Source organism: Arabidopsis lyrata (genome assembly GCF_000004255.2).
Source record: "Arabidopsis lyrata subsp. lyrata unplaced genomic scaffold ARALYscaffold_4, whole genome shotgun sequence".
Classification (NCBI taxonomy): Eukaryota; Viridiplantae; Streptophyta; class Magnoliopsida; order Brassicales; family Brassicaceae; genus Arabidopsis; species Arabidopsis lyrata.
Genome location: NW_003302552.1, coordinates 15,447,891 through 15,470,141, shown reverse-complemented (window position 1 = coordinate 15,470,141; position 22,251 = coordinate 15,447,891). Strand labels below are relative to the sequence as shown.

Sequence of the window (22,251 nt, the reverse complement as noted above, 5' to 3'; positions counted from 1 at the left end):
GAAAGCCAGGATTTATTTCATAATTGTATTCAAAAATGTATATATAGATATATATATATGTATATATATATTATTGGTTTTGATTATTTTCGCTTTTTTAATAGGTACCGCTATCTTAACTTGTGCCGCTATATCTTATCGTTTATTATTTTATTTGTACCAGTTTGTGTGATCGATCAAACTCATTATTTAGTTGTATTTTCACTACAAGAAATATTCACATTCTTAGCATGTCAGAAGTGCTATAATATGTCATTCCTAACGTTTTCATAAACGCTGTTTCTGCCCCAATTATTATAGATCATCCACATACGATAGCGTTGCACAAAATACTAGATAAATATTCTTATTTTGTGGTGAGATATATATGAACTTATAAAACGATCAATTGCATATCTTATGAAATAATTAGACTTCTAAAAAGAAACTTAAACACTAACTAAATCCTTTTTTAACTAGTGGTCTTTAACCAAAAGATTGCATATTCTCAATAGAACCAATCCAAATTTTTACAAAACAATACATAACATATATAGTCATTTGGCACTAATTTGAACTCTTTTTACTAAATTAAAATTAGAAATGAACAATCCACTCTTTAAGTGTTTTCAAGTATTGAACTTATTTCTTAAATTTCTAACAAACAAATTAAACAATTCTAATCGTGTTAAGCCTTTTCTAAAAACCACTAAGTTGACCTTAACATTTAAGTCCCAACCATTATTCTAACAACAAACAATCCAAATTTAAAATAATAGATTAGATTCACAGCTCAAACAAGTCAACCTCAAACTTTATTAATCTAAAAATATGTTGGTGATGCATGTATAAGCCTATCTGTTTTTCTTTCTTTGTTAGTTTGGAAAATGAAAGGTTTAATATGTGTTTGGTTTGAGCCATTAATGGCACAATAAATGAGATCACTTCTTTTTCACTAAATGAAATCACATTTAGGGGCTTGAATAATGCAAAAGAGCCCTTATTATAATGGCTGGCTTTGTAGTAGAGATGTCCTTCAGCTATAAAAGGAAAATAAAGCAGCCACGATTATCATTTTTTGTTTTTTTTTTTTATAACGACACAATTTACACATTTAGTAATTAAGACGTCTTTTAAAAAAATACACTAAGAGAAATAGTGGAATACACTGTTATTTTTTGCTATAACTCCTTAGAAGGTTGATTTATGAGGGATCATATACACATGGTGAAACTGATGATTGCATTCTATGAACATGAGTCTTGATTTCAGGACATGGACCAATTCATTGTTAAGATGAGCAAATAATAATTATTTTGTTGTGTGTAAAACTGAGCAAACAATTATTAAACAATGTACATATATTCATCAATTTCAGGTTTTTTTTCACCATCAACCACTAGAATCGTTTCCTCAAATTTTTAAATCAGAAATAAGATATACAACTCACTTTATGTGCATCTATAATATATATATATATACATAGATATGGAGTATTAAAGTAATGTACATTGATTTCATTTTATTGTTATGTTGGATGAGATCAACTGGGCAGTTGGCAGACATAAATAAATTGTCCAATGACAGGTGAACCTCATTTAATTTAGTTTACTCAACCAATTATATTTTTCGCTTTTTTACGAGTTATTACGTCCGGTTAAATCGATGCCGGTTGCCCACTTTTCCTCGCGGTTATAAGTAAACCAAGCATTGCAACTCCGCATGCATAAACGTTTATTGACATTAATTCACATCCAAAACATTCGTTACCATCAGATCATAAAATAATTTGACTACATATGCACAATTTGTCAGTTTTAAAAGGAGTAGCTAGATGGATTATGGAGAGAAACTAACTAAACCAGAGTTGATAAGAAACCTAAAAAATAAAATATGCAAAACCGGTTATGTATGTAGGTACTCACGAATGGACGATATGTCTATATATACAGGTCAAGAGTAAGCTTCACTGACACAACTGTCTTCGATCTCTCTTTCATATCCATCATATAAAACTCGAACAAGTTAATTATGGGTTTAATTTCCGGGAAGGTGTGTGTGTTTATCTTTGTATTCGCTCTAGTCGCCGAATTTGTGTTCGGAAATGTTGAGGTTAACGACGACAAACACTTTTTTCACAAACCACGTCCATTCTTGCACAAACCTCGTCCTTTCTTCCACAAGCATGGCATTTACAAGAAGGGTTTTGGTAAGGGTTTGGGCGGCGGAGGTGGTCTAGGAGGCGGTGGAGGTCTAGGAGGCGGTGGAGGTTTAGGCGGTGGTGGCGGTTTGGGAGGAGGAGGGGGTCTAGGAGGCGGTAGTGGTTTGGGAGGAGGAGGGGGTCTAGGAGGCGGTAGTGGTTTAGGAGGAGGAGGGGGTCTAGGCGGAGGTGGTGGTGGTGGTTTGGGAGGAGGAGGAGGATATGGCGGTGGTGCTGGAGGAGGATATGGTGGTGGTGCTGGAGGAGGACTTGGAGGCGGTGGTGGTGTTGGAGGAGGAGGAGGATTTGGCGGTGGTGGCGGAGGAGGTTTCGGCGGTGGAGCCGGTGGTGGATTTGGTAAAGGCATTGGTGGTGGAGGAGGTTTTGGTGGTGGTGGCCATCACTGATGAAGGCATTAATTAAGGCTCATGCTCATGCATTCGTAACGTTGTTATATTATTTAATTGAATGATAAATGATAATTAATTATTACAATAAAATGATACATTAGCAATTGTGTATGTCGTTATTTTATTTTGAGTCGCATTGTATGTTGATTCCATATGTTCTGCTTTGGTTGATTTCAAGTTTGGTTAATAAAATGGTTATTTTACTTTTTATGAACAGTTGTGTAGTGGTTTGTTTTATGTTTGATATACATGTTAACCCATCTTTCCAACACATAATCTTACAAGACTCGTTAAAATTAAAATTATTAGCTAAATTTTATGAGTAGATAATATGGTAAATAATTAGTAAAGTAAAATGATATTTATTTATCTTTTGGGAAAAAATTTTAAAAGACCAAACACTTAAATATGTATCGTGATTGATAGTGATTATAAAACTTTGTACTAATCTATAAGTTCGAAAGTATTAAAAGAGTATGTCTTATCCCAAATTCAGTCTCTACAATTGCAAATTTTTTGAGCAGACAGCAAACTCTTGTATGTATCACATTAAAACTCAATAACTTATAACTTAAAAGTTATGAGTATCTATATAAGTTATAGAAATATAGTAAGGTCATGTTCGTTTGCTTGTCGCTGGCGACATAAACCAGCGACAACGACTAAAAGTTGTTTGTTTGTCTGTTGCTGGTGCTGCGATTGGCAGCGACAGTCGCGAGCGACCAATCACAACTACGGTGGCCAGCGACCAACGACCGCAATTTTCAGTCGCTGAATCCAGCGACAAGCAAACAAACAACTTAGCGATAAAAAAATATAAATTAAAAAAAAATAAAAAATTAAACTAAATTAAAATAAACTAAATTAAAATAATCAAAACTAAACTTAATTAAATAAATTTATACAAAACTAAAATAAATTCAAATAAATAAAATTAAATAGAAGCTAAATTAAAATAAATCTTATTAAATTAAAGAAAATATAATTAAATTAAAATCAATCTTCTTAAATTAAAATATATTAAATTCAAATAAATCAAAGTATTTATAGTCTAACTAAATTTGTTAAAATTAAACTAAAGAAATGTATTGATTTATTTTTTGTAATGGTGCATGATATATGTAATTTATATTTTATTTTAAAATATAAATTGTCATCATAACTTTAAAATTTTAAAAATATAGTAATTGTTTTGAGCGACACTCAAACGAACAACACAGCGATAGCCGCTAACGATAGGCAAACGAATAATATATACCATCGCTGGTCGCTGATTGTTGTCGCTGGTCGTTGTCGCTGAATCCACCCGACAGGCAAACGAACATGCCTAGCTAAATCAAATTCATATATAGAAGCAATCTCCACGAACAATCTAGCTAAATCTTACAATTTAGTTTCCGTCGGCTTTAGTATTTCACCTTTGGTTTCCGGAGATATCTTATTGTTACGCCGGCTTTAGTATTTCACTTTGTATCTTTGCTTGGCATAATCAATATTTACAAGTGAAAAAAAAAAAAAAAATCTTACAATTTAGTCTCTCAATATATCATTGCATGAAGGCCCATCGACTATGGGCCATAAAACTCAGCCTAGAAAAGCTACTAAGCTTATTTCAACAACACAAAAGCTCCAGTGCCCTCGAAACACCTAAGTAGGGTCAAAATGTCAAATATCAATGGGGAAAATGTCATTTAAATCATCAGTTTGTCATTTTCGTTGGTTTAAAGCATGAACTCTGGAGCTAGTGATTTAAATCTTCATTTTTATGTTGACTTTCAATTTAATCATGAATTCTCGTTGGCTAAGCTAATTTATGCACATTGTTAACTGACTAAACGGAGCAATCGAACGAAGAGAAAGATGGAAACCATGTTGGTGTAGAAGAAAAATTATGTGATGGTTTCGAAGTGCCAGTTATGCGATGACTTCGTCTTATTGATCCGTTTAGCCAGTTAGCGATGTGTCTCAATTGGCTTTGTTAATGAGAATTCATGATTAAAATAAAAATCAACAAAAAATTAAGGATTTAAATCACCAGGTGTAAAATTCATGATTTAAACCAACGAAAATGGTAAAGTGATGATTTAAATGACATTTTTCCCAATATCATTTGGTTCAATTATGCTCTCGAAGTTGTGGCAGACTTAACTAAACCATATATAACGTGATCAAATTGCCACATCACCAACTTTGAAGTATAAATAATGCACAAACAAATCAAAACAATACACTGACGAACGTATCCAATGTTTTTGTCGTTATGTTAATTTTATTTCTGTAACTTTGGACCTACATATGTGAGAAATTTCCAACTGATGTGATTCGAAACCCAAGTTCTACGTTAACATTTAAAACTAACGTGGATTATTATTAGAATGACAAAACAAACCATTATCTAACGCTGTGACTGTAAGTGTGCTCATCCTCCAATGAAGAATTTTCCATTCATTCTGAAAAATCGATCATGTTCTTGTTCCTCTGCTTAGTATAACATATCTTGTTCGGTTTAGCGATCCTTAATTTGTTACCTAAACCACAACATAATCACTTTGAAGTTTGAACAATGCGCACAAACAAAACAATTCTTCTTAATTTGTAAAGCACTTAAGTGCTACAAACGTATCCGATGCATGTTTGTCGTTATGGTAAGTTTATTTATGTTATATTGAACACATGTGAGAATTGTTTCAAAACTAATGTGAAATCCCATAAATACGTTAGAAATCTTAACTAACGTGAATATCACTTCATGATTACTTAACCCTACTTTTCTTCAAGTCCGAATACAAAGACTTGACGTAGCTTCAACTTCTCCAAGTCAAGTTGTGATCCAATGCAAATCCACAACTCTTTCTGTATATCAAATCTTCTCTCTCACTTTTCATGACGACCATGTCTGATTCGCATCTGCGTTTGCTTTTTCTCTCGCTAGTCTTGCTCTGTTGTGTCTCTCCTTCAAGCCTCTCTACTTTAGAGAATCGTGTCGCTTGTCGCCCCCACCAAATTCAAGCTTTCACGCATTTCAAGAATGAGTTTGATACCCGCCATTGCAACCACAGTGACGACCTTAATGGAGTCTGGTGCGATAATTCGACGGGTGCTGTCACGGTTCTACGACTCAGGGATTGTCTCATTGGAACCCTGAAGCCCAACAGCAGCCTCTTCGAGTTTCATCAACTTCGTCATCTTGATCTCTCTAAAAACAACTTCGCCTCCACTCCACTCCCTTCCAAATTCGGCAATCTCAACAAATTAGAGGCCTTGCGTCTTTTCTCTAATGGCTTCATAGGTCAAGTTCCTTACTCATTTAATAACTTATGTCAGCTTTCCTATTTAGACCTTTCTTATAATCACTTGTCTGGAACTCTGAATCCCAACAATAGCCTCTTTGAGTTGCACCTCCTCCGTTACCTCAATCTCGGTTACAACAACTTTAGTTCCTCACTCCCTTCCGAATTTGGCAATCTCAACAAATTAGAGGTCTTATCTCTTTCCTCTAATGGCTTCTTCGGCCAAGTTCCTCTCACAATTAGTAACCTTGCCTCGTTAACCCAATTTTACCTTGACCAAAACAAGCTCACCGGTAGTTTCCCACTTGTACAAAATCTAACTAACCTCTCCATTATAGGACTTGCTAGTAATCACTTCACTGGAACCATTCCTTCTTACCTACTTACGTTGCCTTCCTTATCAGCTCTTGAATTGAGTAAAAACGATTTCACTGGTTCTATTGAAGTTCCCAACTCCTCTATAGAGAAGAGAATGAATTGGGAATTTGATGATTCTATTGATTGAGATACAAGAGGTATATATACAAGAGAAGGATTCTAGAGAGTTCTAATTACAACATAAATACAATATATATACTTGCCATATTTAGAACAATGATTGATCCTTGACATATTCTTGATGATCTGTGATTGATACTTGATATGCCCCCTCATGATGGAGGATCTGTGATTAATTACAACCATCCATTGCCACGCGTCGATTCTAGATTATTCTTATTTCAACTTGACTTTGCACGTGCGAGACACACATGTGGTTCTGCTGTAACATAGACATGTCAAGAAACCAACTCTCGGGGACTATTCCTAATGGACTAGGGAGCCTCTCGTTTTTGGCGTACATCAACGTGTCTCACAACCAACTCAAGGGTGAAATACCACAAGGAACACAGATTACTGGGAAATCTAAATCCTCCTTTGAAGGGAATGCAGGGCTTTGTGGTCTTCCTCTCGAGGAAACTTGCTACGGCACTAGGACACCTCCGATGCAACACCATAAGCAAGAAAACAAAAAAAAGAAGAAGAAGAAGTGTTGAGCTGGAAAGCAGTGGCAATAGGGTACGGATCTGGAGTGTTGTTTAGATTGGCAATAGCACAAGTCATTGCTTCATACAAGCTGGAGTGGCTCGCCAAGATAATTGGTCCGAATAGGCGTAGAAACCGTTAGGATTGTTGTTGTTGTTGGTCTTGTATTGAAGCATATCCTTGTGTTTGTTGTGTAATATTTATCTAATGTTATTTCTTCTCCTGTGGAGTAAGAATTGTGATTTCTCTTAAGTCATAGCCATATGACTCATATATATCTCCGTTTCTTTCTAATGAAAAAACACGGCAGAGGCGGGCAAATGGGTATAAAGTTAGGGTTTTTACCATGTTTTACACATTAGACAACTGTAACCGAGAGGAGGTTTCCTTCATGGGATTAATTTGGTTAGCATCAACAAAAGAATAGAAAAAATAGTAGGAGATTAAAGGAAACAGTAAAAACTCAACTTCAGATTGTTGATTACAAAAAAATCACCATGAGCACAAAGACCTAATCTAAGTATGGGATTGAACTGTGGATCTTTTCCGGTTCGGTACCTTGGTGTGCCTTTAACCTCAAGAAAGCTTCGAAAGCAGGATTACCAGCCTCTGGTGGACAGAGTTTCAAAGAGATTCAACTCTTGGTCCGTAAAGCGCTTATCTTTTGGTGGGAGACTTCAATTGATAAGATCGGTTATTTACTCTATCATTACTTTCTGGGCGTCGATCCTCTTACTTCCCAATCAATGTCTTGAAGAAATTGATCAGATGTGTAATGGTTTTTTGTGGAGAGGTGCTCCTAACTCAGCTAGAGGGGCAAAAGTTAGTTGGGATTCAGTGTGCACTCCTAAAGAATGTGGTGGTCTTGGTCTAAGGAGGTTGCTGGCAGTGCCGTGTCCAGGATTATCGAGGCTTAAGGCGAAGTTGAAATTAGGGACCCAAAAAAATACCTTTTTAATATAATTTTTAAATAATTTTTTTTTAATTCCAAACGATAGAAAAATTCCAAAAATTCACAACCTTTACTCGATTCCTTTTCAATTTAGGATTCTAGTTTCTTTTTTTGTTTGAGATATGTTTTCTTACCGGTTTGGAAATCTCGATTTCTTTATTGTAAAGCTTAATTGTGTATAAATACAAAAAAAAAATTATTTGCATATTTGAACTTGGGTTGTTAACCCATTAAAGAGTTCTCTAAAACCATTCTGATACACTAAATTTGTGAAATTTGGTGGCCCTAAAAAATCTTTATATTTTTGTTACCTGAAACAAATGCCTTTTTAATTGCCCATAGGCACGGCCCTGGTTGCTGGCTTGGAATAAAGTTCTAAGTCTTAAGCTAATTTGGTTAATTTTTGCAGCCGGTGGATCCTTATGTGTCTCTTGGGTTCGTAGACATTTAATTGGCTCTACTTGTTTCTGGGATGTTGTCGCAAATAATGCAGGAAGTTGGATCTGGAGAAACTTATGCAAGCTGAGAACATTGGCCAGATCCTTTATTACTTGTGAGATTGGCTCTGGGATAACTTGTAGTTTCCGGAAAGATAACTGGACCTCTCTTGGACCCCTCATTGATATTACTGGTGAGTTAGGTCCGAGAATCACAGGATTGTCGGTGTCAGCTGTTGTGGCTGATGCTCTCTCAAATGGGGATTGGTGGATTTCGTCTTCTAGAAGCAGAAATCCGGTGATACAATTTTTAAAGCAAAGCCTCCCTTCTTCACAGTTGGTTGACCCTTCCCGAGTGGATGATAGGTATTTGTGGAAAGTGGGAGACTTGCCTCCCTCCTCTAAGTTATCCACGTCTGCTACTTGGCATGAGCTGAAGCCTCCGATCCAAGAAGTCGCTTGGCATAAAAGCATTTGGTTCAAAGGCAGAATTCCAAAGCACGCCTTCATTGCTTGGCTGGCGGCCAGAAATAGGCTTCAAACTAAGGATAGACTGATTAGTTGGGGACTCTCTGTCCCTCCTCTTTGCCTCCTCTGCAACGCTGCAAATGAAACACATCAACACCTCTTCTTCGATTGCCCTTTCTTCTCTGAGGTTTGGTCTTTCTTCTCATCTAAGGCACGTGTCTCCCCACCACTATTATTTGAGCATGTTCTTAGATGGATTAAAGACCCATGTCCAAATGGAAATTTGGCAATCATTGTGAAGCTGGCTTTTCAAGCTTCTATTTATACTATTTGGAAAGAAAGGAACAGTCGGCTTCACTCTCATGTTTCACGGCCTCCTTGTGCTCTCATAGTTGACATCAAGAATACCATCAGATATAGGCTAGACCCTCTCTCTAGAGCTCAGATTGTTATTCCTCCTGCTCTCTCTTTATTGTCTACTTGGTTTCAGGTGTTTCAACTGTAATTTTGCTATAGGTTGGCCTACTGGTTTGTTGCAGGTTTGCCTTGGTCGTAGTTGGACCTGGCAATTTGTAGTTGGTAAGTTTTATGCTCTTCCTTTTGTTTGGGTTGGGCCTTTGGGTTTTTAACTTTGTAATCTCGTTTTTGAATGGAAATTAAATTTAAAAAAAAAAAAAAATGGGGCTGGTAATTTCTCAACGTACTCTTCTTATTTTTATCCACTGCTCTGTTATATTTCTTGTGCTTTAAGGTAAGAAAACTTAATGTTTTCTAGTCATCTTTCTTCTTATTTTGTTCCTTGCATTCTGAAAACTTGTGCCGGTAGATACTCAAAATCCAAGAACATGAAAACTACATAAAAACAACTTATTGCCTTCAAATGAGTGAAACCAAGAGTTATTTATACGTGAAACCAGGCATAGAGAGAAGTGTTAGAGCGGAAAGTGTTGGTTTAAGCTTGAAGAGAAGTAAACCGGAGTTTACTTGAAGAGCAAGTTATCGGTTTGTATTAAGATAAATGTTAAATCTCTAGGAGTTATCTAGAAGATTCTATAGTTTTCCTAATTGAGTTATGATTAGGTTAAGGGTTGTGACTATATAAGCACATATCAAAGTGTGGTATGGCTTAAGAGATTTTGAGTTGAGAGATTAAGGTTTTGAGTTAGTTTTTCCTTAATAAAGAGAAAGTTGTTCTTTTGAGTCTTAATTCATATCTCTAAAACAAGATTGGTATCAGAGCTTCTTCGAGTAGAGGATCTGATAGAGAAAGATGAGCGAGATCACAACTATACCGGACAAACAAGGAGGAGGAGGTGGATCAACGTCAATCCAATGCCCGATGCTAAATTCAACAAATTACACCGTATGGGCCATGAGGATGAGAAGCACGCTTAGGGTTCATAAGGTGTGGGAAACCATAGAGGCAGGATCAACCGATACAGAGAAGAATGACCTGGCCACGATCTTGTTGTTTCAGTCCATCCCTGAAGCCCTTGTTCTAGAAGTTGGTGAGTTAAATACGGCGAAGAAAGTTTGGGATGCTATAAAAACAAAACACGTCGGAGCAGAGAGGGTTAGAGAGGCTCGACTACAAACCCTAATGGCTGAATTTGATAGACTAACGATGAAAGACTCCGAGAAGATAGATGATTTTGCAAGCAAGTTAACTGCAATCTCATCAAAATCTTCTGCGCTAGGAGCAAAAGCGTGTCAGTTCTACCTCAAGGGCAGAGAAAGTTCAAGCCAGATATGAAAAATATACTCAAACTTAGAATTGTGAGATTCAGACCTTCTCAATGTTCTCCATCATAACACCCTTCACCTCAGTCACCTGAGCCTTAACCTTGGCAAGTTTGCTAATCTCATCAGGATGATCCACACAGTACTGCATGTGCTCCTTCAGTTTCGACCTACGGTACAACCAGACTAGTTAAACTTGAATCCATAGAGACTAAACGTAGAAGTTTAAAGTTTTCATTCTGATGGTAGAGCTAAGTACCCAAACTCTCTGTTCAAGCTGTTGGCTTGAGCAGTAGTAGCCTTACCACCACCATATCTCCTGTTGAGATCCTCCTTAACTCGCTCCAGGAAGGCCATTGGAATCTGTCTATCAACAGATTCAACAGCAACAACACAATAAGCTGCACAAAAACAATTTTGTCAGATCCTTCAAACATTACAACTTCATGCCAAAAGTACTTCTGAATTCCATGTAAGCAAAAGGCTCCAATGTTATCAAGTTTGAATTAAAAAAAACAACAAGGCCTTCTCACAAACAACCAATACACCAAAAAACAGAGAATAGATCCAGTGTAATCAATTAAACCTAAACTTTTTGTGACGCGAATTTCAAGCATAGGGAGAATCATATATACAGACCGAGAAGAAGAGACTCACTGAAGCCATTTTCGACGAGGTAATTAAACGTATGACCATCGCAATTCTATTTAAACTTGTTATTCGAAGAAGGAAGCTTCTGAAGGCACTGAGCAGCGACGGAAGTGAAATTCCCTTTGAATTTGGTAAACTCGGCGAGAATCACCGTGTCACGGCGGTGGATTTGGTAAAGGGCATTGGTGGCGGAGGAGGACTTGCCATCACTATGAGGGCTTTAATATTCCTTTTTAATTTTATTTTTCAGCTGAAAATATTTAATAGTATAAATAAATAAGTCAGGTTTTTTCCGGGAATTTTCCCTTAAATCTTACGTATTTATACTATCAAATATTTTCAGCTGAAAAATAAAATTAAAAGGGAATATTAAAGCCTCATAGTGATGGCAAGTCCTCCTCCGCCACCAATGGTGACTAGAAAAAGTTTGTCGAGAATAAAAAACTCGTCATTGTGGTCCTCGTGCTTGACTCAGGGGAAAGAAAGTGGTGTGTAAAGAAAAAGCGTCAATGCAAAAGTCTCTGTTTTTGAAATTTGAGAAAATCCTCTCCAATTCCACAAACAAAATTAATGCCATTTCTCTGTAATACATAGTTGTATAAGAAAATTCAATGAGGAAGCTATTTAATAAGATATGCCGTATATATTTATAAATATGTATTTTTCTTGTCTTTGATCATTCTTTTTTAATACCACAGTTTTATCAGTTCGTATCTCAAACCAAGTATAGATGCTCTGTTCTATTTCCGTTTACAAGAAGGATTACGAATAATTGCAGTTATATTGTTGTTCTGATCCACAAATGCATCCAAAATGTATGAGAAAATTTGAAACTGATGTGATGTGACTCCAATCCCAAGTTATACGTTAGAAACATTAACTAATTTAGGCGCACTTTTTTCCTTCCCCCACTCAAACTGATTCTAAGTCAACTTTTGTTGTGTGACATAGCTCCAATGCAAAACCACATGTATCTTTATTTATACCAATCTTCTCTCTCACATTTTTATCAAGCAAACTCATTCTCCTAATAAAAATTATTCATGACGACCATATCAGAGTTTCATCTTCGTTTGTATTTTCTCTCGCTACTCTTACTCTGTTTTGTCTCCCCTTCAAGCTTCTTCCTTTTAAAAAATCCTATTGTTGGTCTTGTTGCTTGTCGCCCCCGCCAGATTCAAGATATTACGCAGTTCAAGAACGAGTTTGATAAATTGGCTCAAGCCTTTACCGAATTTGAAAGTCCTTACCCTTCGTTCAAACAAGTTCTACGGTCCTATATCTCCTCCTCATCAAGCTCCTCTCGAATTTCCCGAGCTGCGGATATTTGAAATAGCTGATAATAAGTTAACTGGAAGCTTGCCACCAAGTTTCTTTGTGAATTGGAAAGCATCATCTCTAACGATGAATGAAGATGCGAATTTATATATGATACACAGTGAAGTTGGCTATAGATTTATGGATTTTATTGATTTGAAATACAAAGGTTTATCTATGGAGCGAAATTGGGTCCTTACTTCTTATGCCGCCATTGATTTTTCTGGAAACAGACTAGAAGGACAGATTCCTGAATCTATTGGTCTCTTGAAGGCATTGATTGCGCTCAACTTATCGAACAACGCATTCACAGGCCATATTCCTCTGTCTTTCGCCAATCTTATGAATCTCGAGTCTCTAGACTTGTCAAGAAACCAACTCTCTGGCACTATTCCGAACGGAATCAAGACCCTCTCGTTTTTGGCGTACATAAATGTGTCTCATAACCAACTCAAGGGTGAAATACCACAAGGAACACAAATCATTGGGCAACCTAAATCCTCCTTTGAAGGAAATGCAAGGCTTTGTGGTCTTCCTCTCGAGGAAAGTTGCTTTGGCACTAGGGGACCTCCAATGCAGCACCATAAGGATGAAGATGAAGAAGAAGAGGAACAAGTGTTAAGCTGGAAAGCAGTGGCAATAGGATATGTACCTGGAGTGTTGTTTGGATTGGTGATGGCACAAGTCATTGCTTCATACAAGCCGGAGTGGCTCGCCAAGATAACTGGTCCGAATAAGCACAGAAGCCGTTAAGAATGTTTCGGTTTCGAATGTGATTCTTCAATGGCTGTCAAGTAGTTGTTGTTCTTGTATTGAAGCATTTCCGTGTTGGTTATGTAGTCTTTATCTAATGCTTTGTTTTGTTTATTTTTTCTCAGTAGTCATATTCACATACATCTCTGTTTTTTCTATACGCCGTGTTGGTTTTTTAACACAATAGATAATAAATAAGGCGACTGAAGGAAACAGCAAAAACTCAACATTAGATTTTAGATTACAAAAAAAAACTCATATCATCACCATGAGCACAAAGACCTAATCTATATATAAGCAAACCCCAAGGGCTTATATCTATTTCCAAACATACGTACCCTAAAGGATCATTTTTCAGAATTGAGTCTGAGTCATCATATTTCTTTACCCTAACAAAATTGAATGAAGAAAACATAAAAAGAGAGACCGCGAAACAGAAAGAAAAAGAATGGCATATACCGGGCAAAGTTCCAATCAGCTTAGTAGAGCAATATGGGGCTGGTAATCTCGCAACGTATTCTTCTTATACTTTCAAGTTTTAGGTACACTTGTATCCCCCGCAAACCGAGAGGATGATGATGAGAATCAAGGTAATGATGATCCCGAGGACTATGAGTTTAATCTTCATGTTGTCAAACCACATCTTTCTTCTCATTTTCGTTCCTTGCGCTCTGAAATCTTGTGCCTGTAGATATTTGAATCGGAAATATAAGAGCGTTAGGACTTGAAAGCCATTTCATGCTTATGTGTTCATATGTATACACATAAGTTTTGCCTTGATTCATTTGGGCATGAATTAATATTACTGAAAAAAAAGTTCATCAAAAAAAGCAAGAATCAGAAACATTTGAGTGAATGGTAAGTAATGACCTGTGAACGAAGGTTCTCAGTTTTATCAACTAGAAGCTCAATTTTCTCACCACGGTCAAGGACCTGCAAATGAATGAATTACATGAAGCTCAGTCAGATTTGCAAAAGCGTGCCACTTTTACCTCAGGGCAGATATGACAAATATACTTAAACTTAATGATACAGAAATGTGAGATTGACATGTATAAACGATTCGGACCTTCTCAATGTTCTCCATCATAACACCCTTCACCTCAGTCACCTGAGCCTTAACTTTGGCAAGTTTGCTAATCTCATCAGGATGATCCACACAGTACTGCATGTGCTCCTTCAATTTAGACCTACGGTACAACCCGACTAGTTAATTGTATCCATAGAGACTAAACGTAGAAGTTTTAAGTTTTCATTCTGATGGTAGAGCTTATAGTACCCAAACTCTCTGTTCAAGCTGTTGGCTTGAGCAGTGGTAGCCTTTCCACCACCATATCTCTTGTTGAAATCCTCCTTAACTCGCTCCAAGAAAGCCATTGGAATCTGCCTCCCAACAGATTCAACAGCAACAACACAATAAGCTGCACAACAACACAAACATTACTACTTCATGCCAAAAGTAGATATAGCAACGGAACTTGTGAACTCCACGTAAGCAAAAGGCTCTAATGTAATCAAATGTTGAATCAAACAACAACAAGGCCTTCTCATAAAGAAGCCATAACCCAAAAACAGAGAATAGATCAACAGAGAGAATTCATATATACAGATCGAGAAGAAGAGACTCACTAAAGCCATTTTCGACGAGGTAATTAAACGTATGACCATCGCAGTTGTATGTAAACTTGTTATTCGAAGAAGGAAGTTTCTGGAGACACTGAGCAGCGACAGAAGTGAAATTCCCTTTGAATTCTGTATACTCGGCGAGAATCACCGTACCACGAGCGACGAAGCTGTAGATCAAATTTTGCTGTCCCATTGTTTCTGATGTGACCCGAAGAAGAAGAAAGCCCTAACAAATTCGATTTTTGAATTTCGATGAAAGAGAAGAGTTTGTTTTTTTTTGTTGTTTGTTTGTTTGGCTTTGGGTGTACGGAAGTAAGAAAGATCCAAAATACAAGGGAAAATTCAAAGGGAGAGAGAGATATAGGGACGACGCTCGCTGCGATCGATTTGTTCTCCCTTTTTATCATTTTTTTTTTTTCATTTTTTTTTTCATCATTTATTAGTAGTTAATTGCGTTATTTAATTCTCTAGTTAATTACTTTAATTAACTTATGTTTCTGGTTTTTAGGTTGTTGATATTGTTTTTACCAATTCAATCAACTTTTTTTATTAAAGTACCTGTTTCGGAATTAATGCTTACTTTTAATTAAATTACCTTACTTTTGCGAAAAGAAAATGTTTTGGTGCATTTTTCCTTTAATCCCAGTATTGTGTACGTTGATACCAAAAAAAAAAAAAAGTTTTGTGTACGTAAGGCTAGATTTCAAATTTTTTTTTTTGTCAGTGTTGTAAAACTTGTTGTTCTTATTGATTAATGAATGAGGTTTCAATACATATTTATACACGACAAGGGGAGACAAATTCTCATTGGGCTAGTAAACCCTAAAGCCCAAAAGCCCACTAAGATAAGATAGACCGTCATAAGGAGAATCTTCTAGAACATGGACATGGGCCTTCTAGAATATGTATTAGGCCCAACGGTTATGGAGTCCATCCGACCATGCGGTCTACAACACTCCCCCTTGGATGACATAACCGTGTAGATGCCAAAGGATCTCAGTAATACGCTCGGGGATGCTGCCTCATTAAAACCTTACCAGGAAAACCCATTGGGACAAAACCATGGTTAAGGAAAAAGAGTACAGCACGTATTACTCCCCCTGATTTGGTCATCCCTGTAAGTCCTTAAGTCTCCGCATTCCAATTTGATGCGTGAGCTTCCTCAATGTCGATATTGGTAACGCCTTGGTGAAGAGATCAGCTGAGTTGTCGCTGGATCGAACTTGTACCACTCGAACTTCTCCATCCCTTTGCAAGTCATGCGTGAAGAAGAACTTTGTTAGAATGTGCTTCGTCCGATCTCCCTTGATGTAGCCGTCCTTGAGCTGAGCGATACAGGCTGTGTTGTCTCCTCATATGATGGTCGTTGATGTTGTAGTAGCTGCGCCTTGAAGAAGGCTGCCTACGTACCCTTGGAAGGGATCAAGCCACACGTAGTTCCTATTTATTGACCATGCCATAATCTGATTTTACCTGCATCAGCAAAACAAACTAAACCAAAGCAAACTAGACCTTCTTTGGTTAGATCAATATAGAATAAAACCCAAATAAACAAACATAGGAAGAATAGAATTTAAAATTTAACCAAACCTTCCTTCAAACCTTTCTAGTGCCTTTGGGTTGATCATGAACTAAATTTAGACAAAGGAGGTTCACGGCAAAACATATGTCTGGTCTAGTGTGGCTAGCCAAGTACATTAACGCTCCTATGGCACTAAGGTATGGCACTTCAGGATCGAGAACTTCTTCCTGATCCTTCTTTGGACCGAATGGATCACTATCCAATCCGAGGCTTCCCACCACCATTGGGCTGCTCAATGGGTGGGCCTGGTCCATATTGAATTTCTTGAGTACTTTTTCAGTATATGCCTTTTTATGCACAAGGATTCCATTATTCACGTACTCAAATTGCAATCCCAAACAGAATTTTGTCTTGCCTAGGTCTTTCATCTCGAATTCTTTCTTTAGATATTCGACTGTTTGGGCGATTTCCCAGAGGTTCCAAGGATGTTTAAATCATCCACATATACTGCTATTATCACAAACTCTTTGTTTGCAAATTTCTTTATGAAGATACATGGACTGGTGGGATCATTCTTATAACCTTCTCTGACTAGGTACTCGCTTAATCTATTGTACCACATGCGTCCACTTTGTTTCAGTCCATAAAGCGATTTGTTCAGCCTTATGCAGTATTGGTCTCGAGACCCTTTCTTATCTTTATCTTTGAGCTCAATACCCTCTGGTAATCTCATATCACTACAAGAAATTTGTTCATTGATAGCGCTAAAAATATGCTATCTTACGTTATAGATAGCGAATTCACAAACGCTATGTTCTCGGCAGCTATAGTAGGTATCACCCATACAAAAGCATTTTTTGTCGTGCTATTATAAGTCCTTCTAGTATAGCACTAATCGAATGCTTTAATATAATTTTTTATAACTCATAATTTTTGCTATATTATATTTTTGTGTAGCAAATTTTATGTGCTACATTATAAAATGATGAATTGCAAAATTATTTTAAATCTATAAATTTAAAATCCAAATAATTATATGCTACAAAACCAATTTGTTGAAAGCACATTTCTTTTCATAGATCATCAAAAAATACATAATTGTAATTTTACAAAATAGTTCAGCATTTAACACCATTTGTTATAAAAACAAAGGTCATAAACAACGTCATAAGTACTGCAATTCAGATGGACTAAACAAAGAACTCCATTGGTTTGCTCTTTCCCTCCCTCCAAGGACTTAGGATGATGTCTCATTCCAAGCAATTCTCATTTCACTGCCTTCTCTATATCCTCTGCAGTTCAGTTCTCTTTTTGAAGTTGGATGTCTTTGTATGAGTAAAAGCAAGTGACTTTCTCAATTACTTCTACAAGATAATGGCTAGAAAACCGTGAGAAAAAGAGGGAACCTGAGATTCATGATGGTCTTTTTAGCATCAGACTTCAAAGACAATCCAATGACCTAAACAGCTTCTGTTGTAGCTTATTCACCAGCCTTAAAAAAAATATTAAAAGAAACTTGCCTTAGCCTTCTGGACCATGCTTCCTTTGTTCTTGTCTTTCATTCCCACAGTCAACAACGTTAACACCTCTGTTGGCAAACATGGAACAAAGGGAAAACAGATTACTGAATTATGATTTACAAAAAATAAACGTTGATGATAAGAAAGGAAATTTTACTTACTCTTCTATGTTGCTAGTCCATTGTGCTTCAGGATCGTAGAGATTGTTACCACATTTGTGATTGCTAAATACACAAAAGATTAGATTATACGTATATAACACACAAGACGAGAAACAGATCTAAACAAGATTAAGTGATAGTAAGAATCTATACCCATTCCAGGTATCACTCAAACTCCACTTCAAAAGCCTTTCTTTATCTCCTGCTTTCTCAATGAATCCAAGCACATGAGAGTACAATTACTAGCTAGGACTAGTATTAACCTTTTGTCCCTTCACTGTCAAAAACAGAACCCATGTAAGTTAAAAAAAAATAACGTGTGTATGAAATAAAAATGTAGTAGCTAACCAGAGAAACCCAAAACTTGTGACTTAGACAACCAAAACTTGCAAATTTAGAAACCAAAACCTGAAAATTCATAAACTAAAACCTGTAACAGAAAATCAAAACCTGCAGCCATCAATCTGGAAAGCTATTTCCACTTCCACAATCATCAGAAGCCATAAAAAACAGACTCCAATAAAGGATCAAGTATGAAACATTACCATTAACATTACAAATCTGTAGAGTAATCGTTATCTAAGTCGCAACAACCTAGACTAAAGTAACCAAATTAAATTCTTAAAGATCACATCCTAACAAATCTTAATAGAGTACACATGAACCATTTGAAGCAGCAATGAGAAAACGAGAAAAGTAACGACATCTTAATAGAGTAAACATGAACAATTGCAAACATTTTTCAAAGACTGCACATATATACCAAAGAGGAGACATTGCGACAGTCCATAAATAAGGCATGGTTTGCTTGAATCCTAAGAACTACGTGAGTAAAGACTCCATCATGTTCATTGAAAAAAAAACAAAGAAAAAGCGGAAAGACAGACCTCTCTTGGTTATTTCTTGAGCTTTGCTCTCTTGCCACTCTCACTAAATGGAAAAGAGCTCTGGAAGTATTTGAGGATTCATTGTATCTGGGAAACAAGTAAGATATTAGAGTAGAAAAAGGGAGAGTTCTATGATGTATGAAAATAGATATGTAAAAACTCACTAGAAGAACTCGATGGAGACTTTTTGCTTTCTAAATCGAAATCATTATCTCACTGCTAAATCAATCTAACCCAAATTCATCTACAATTGCTAATAAATCTAGTGAATCCTAACAAAATCGTACATATGGAGCCGAGAGAAAGAGAAAGACGGGAGTCGGAGGGAGAAGGATTAAGCAATTGATCGAGAAACCTTTCAGCTACGAAGAACCAAGCGACGAAGATGGTTTGGGTTTCACCTACGTTTCAGCCACCGAAATTAAATTTATGGTTTAAGGCTATCTCAGACCACCGACGAAGATGGAGACTGAAGATTTCATCAAATTGAAGAAGAATAAGATAAATTTGGGGATGAAAGCGAGGGTGACAAAGAGATAATGGATCTGAAATCTGAAGCGAAACTGATAAAATCTAATAGATCTAGGGTTGCATAATCAGAGGAAGAGAGTAAGCGAGAGAGGAGAAAAGAAGAATAGAGAGGTATAGGAGGAGAGAACGATGAAGGAGAAGAAGATAGAAATTAGGGTTGTCTCTTAATAATTTAAAAAAAAAAAATTTTTTGCTAAAGTGTTAAGCGGTTTTTGTGAAATATTTGCAAAGTTTTGGCGGTCATAAGTGATTCTACGTCTCTTCTTTGCTATTATAGGGCTTAGCATTTTTCAAATGCTACGATATAGTTACAAATCCCTCGATATCATCTTTAATAGCATTTGCAAAATCCGTGCTATCCGAATATGCTATCAATGCACACTTTTTTTGTAGTGTATATATTATCCAGTGGACTTATATAAATATGCAGGCATTACATCCATTAGCCGCAAATCAAGTCTTTTTCTTTATATAGCCAGACTTAGCAAAATTTAAATGTCTTAGCATCCACCACAGGGGAGTATGTTTCTTCATAATCTATCCCCGGTCTTTGTGAGAATCCTTGTGCTATAAGCCGTGCCTGATATCTCACGCTTTATTATTCTCATTTCTCTTTCTCACAAAGACCCACTTGTGTCCTACTGGTTTTATCCCTGAACTTAACTCCACGTTTATGGCTTCTTTCTATTTTAGCCAATCTGATCTTTGAGTGCACTCTAATATAGACGTGGGTTCATGATCCTCATTCATTTCAAGTGCTATCTTATATGCAAATATTTCATCGATGTCGACATCTTTGCGGTTCTATTTTATTCCAGACATGATATAATTTATTGAGATCTCATTATTATCTATCCCTTCAGGACCATGAGGATTGGCGTCCCAAATCTCTCTATTCGGTTCCTTAGGGTCTGCCGCGGCCATGTCTATGGTTTCCTTAACCTCGTTTCCTACTGCACCTTTCTTTGATTTTCGAGGATTTTTATCTTTGGAACCTATTGGTCTACCACGTTTCTTCCGTGTGTTAGACTCGGTAGCAATTTCATTGATTCCCTTTTGGATATTAATACGTACTGGTGCATTACAAGCTGGTATGTACGTTTTTGTAACTTTCTTTGGGTCAGCAAAGGAATCTGGCAATTGATTAGCTAGCTTTTCAAATGTATAATCTTATGGACCTCTGATTCTCATGCCAGAGTCCGAGGATCTTGCCAATTTAAGGATGTTTGATTCCATTATATTTCTTTTATTGCTTTACCCAGCTTGTTCGTCTCTCCACCTATAGTAGGAAATTCGGATTCATTAAAATGACAATCCGCGTATCTAGCCTTAAATAGATCACCCGTAGTTGGCTCTAGATACTTAATAATGGTGGGAGAATCAAATCCAACATATATTCCCATCCTCCTTTGAGGTCCCATCTTTGTTCTATGTGGTGGAGCAATCGGTACATATACGGTACACCCGAAAGTCTTTAGATGGGATATGTCTGGCTCATGACCCATGAGTAATTGGGATGGTGAATATCTATTTTTACTAGATGGCCTTATGCGTATAAGCTCTGATGCATGTAAAACAGCGTGTCCCCAAGCGGCTACAGGAAGCTTCGACCTCATGAGTAATGGTCGAGCTATCAATTGAATTCGTTTAATGAAGGATTCCGCTAATCTATTCTGTGTATGTACATGTGCTACGGGATGTTCCACACTTACCCCCATGGATATACAGTAGTCATTAAACGCTTGGGACATGAATTCACCGGCATTGTCTAGACGTATAGTCTTAAGCGGAAAATCTGAAAATGGGCTTTCAGTCTTATGATCTGGGCCAACAACCTAGCAAACGCTTGGTTTCTAGAGGATAATAAACAAACATGTGACCATCTTGTCGATGCATCAATGAGGACCATACATATATCTCCTTGTATCCTTTCCAGAAATTTTAAGGTCTCTTTATTTACCTTAGCCGGTGATGGCCTTATAATGAGTTTCCCTTGTGAACATGCTTCACACGTGAGATTCTTAGGGATAACTCTTTTCTCTTTTAGGGTGTGCCCCTTTGAATTTATCATAAGCTTACGCATCATACTATGACCCGGATGGCCAAGTCGGTCATGCCATAAAGTGAATTTCTCGATGAACTCTTTGTTCATTGCCATATTAGCTTCGATCATATCGATTTTAGCATAGTAGAGACCAGTGGATAATGCGGATATAGTCTCTAGGACTTTCTTATGTCCTTGGGTGATCTCTTTGTTCCCTTCACCCTTTGTTTCAATATGGAAACCATTCAATCTTGTATCTTTGAAACTTAATAAGCTCCTCTTCGAGCTGGGTGAATATAAGGCATCGCTTAGTTCAAGATGCGTGCCATTTTGGTAAAAGAATATGGGCTTGGCCGTAGCCCTCAATAAGATTTGCTATATCCGCTAAGTGCTAATATTGGCATTTTTCATTATGAGATTTAGGAAAATATCTCTTATCTTTTGTGTGGCTCCACTATCCACCACAATTATGTTCTTGTCCTCGGCCATTTCTTATATGGACAAGAATCATGTTCTAAACATAAAATAATATAAAATAAATTCAAGCAAATAACAATCAATGAACACATAAAATGCAAAGAAAAACATAGAGGTTTTGATGTCGAAGTAAGATTTATCAACTTGATTCTTTTATGCAATCAGAAGTTTCATATTCTATTAGATCATCTTGATCATGTTCACCATCTTTATATACCAAATGGGCTTTAGGATCCTTCCCGTTTTACCGGGGAGCCATGAGG

General features: G+C 36.8%; 4 protein-coding genes, 2 long non-coding RNA genes and 1 pseudogene across 10 annotated transcripts; 3 read left to right on the top strand and 4 right to left on the bottom strand.

Moving 5' to 3' along the window:
- The first annotated feature begins 1,845 nt into the window (after window positions 1–1,845).
- On the top strand, window positions 1,846–2,803 carry LOC9315474 (glycine-rich protein 23). The gene has a single exon (XM_021030064.1). The coding sequence runs from the start codon at window positions 2,011–2,013 to the stop codon at window positions 2,584–2,586; it is 576 nt and encodes a 191-aa protein (XP_020885723.1). The 5' UTR covers window positions 1,846–2,010; the 3' UTR covers window positions 2,587–2,803.
- Window positions 2,804–5,481: 2,678 nt separating this feature from the next.
- LOC110229289 (receptor-like protein 12) lies at window positions 5,482–6,384 on the top strand. The gene has a single exon (XM_021029061.1). It carries the CDS (start codon window positions 5,482–5,484, stop codon window positions 6,382–6,384), a length of 903 nt encoding a protein of 300 aa, XP_020884720.1.
- Window positions 6,385–9,914: 3,530 nt separating this feature from the next.
- Window positions 9,915–11,370, bottom strand: LOC110229288 (annotated as a pseudogene).
- Window positions 11,371–12,305: 935 nt separating this feature from the next.
- On the top strand, window positions 12,306–13,386 carry LOC110229287 (receptor-like protein 12; the record flags this gene model as incomplete). The annotated part of the gene is made up of 1 exon (XM_021029060.1): window positions 12,306–13,386. A coding segment is annotated over one exon (915 nt), but the record flags the coding sequence as incomplete, so codon positions are not given.
- A 44-nt stretch (window positions 13,387–13,430) lies between these two features.
- LOC9317305 (vesicle-associated membrane protein 725) lies at window positions 13,431–15,233 on the bottom strand. Its single transcript, XM_021029296.1, has 5 exons — window positions 14,850–15,233; window positions 14,500–14,641; window positions 14,290–14,410; window positions 14,091–14,153; window positions 13,431–13,905 (listed from the first exon to the last, which is right to left on the bottom strand). Exons 1-5 carry the CDS (start codon window positions 15,037–15,039, stop codon window positions 13,759–13,761), a joined length of 663 nt encoding a protein of 220 aa, XP_020884955.1. The 5' UTR covers window positions 15,040–15,233; the 3' UTR covers window positions 13,431–13,758.
- Window positions 15,234–17,434: 2,201 nt separating this feature from the next.
- LOC110228895 lies at window positions 17,435–17,882 on the bottom strand. Its single transcript, XR_002332381.1, has 2 exons — window positions 17,775–17,882; window positions 17,435–17,660 (listed from the first exon to the last, which is right to left on the bottom strand). It is a non-coding gene; the product is annotated as an uncharacterized LOC110228895 (long non-coding RNA).
- Window positions 17,883–17,938: 56 nt separating this feature from the next.
- Window positions 17,939–19,619, bottom strand: LOC110228894. Of its 5 annotated transcripts, XR_002332377.1 has the most exons (6): window positions 19,101–19,619; window positions 18,937–19,023; window positions 18,398–18,457; window positions 18,203–18,326; window positions 18,050–18,112; window positions 17,939–17,956 (listed from the first exon to the last, which is right to left on the bottom strand). It is a non-coding gene; the product is annotated as an uncharacterized LOC110228894 (long non-coding RNA). The 5 variants fall into 5 exon arrangements; XR_002332378.1 differs by lacking the exon at window positions 18,398–18,457 and having other exon boundaries at window positions 18,203–18,321; window positions 19,101–19,617; XR_002332376.1 differs by lacking the exon at window positions 18,398–18,457 and having other exon boundaries at window positions 19,101–19,616.
- Window positions 19,620–22,251: the final 2,632 nt, after the last annotated feature.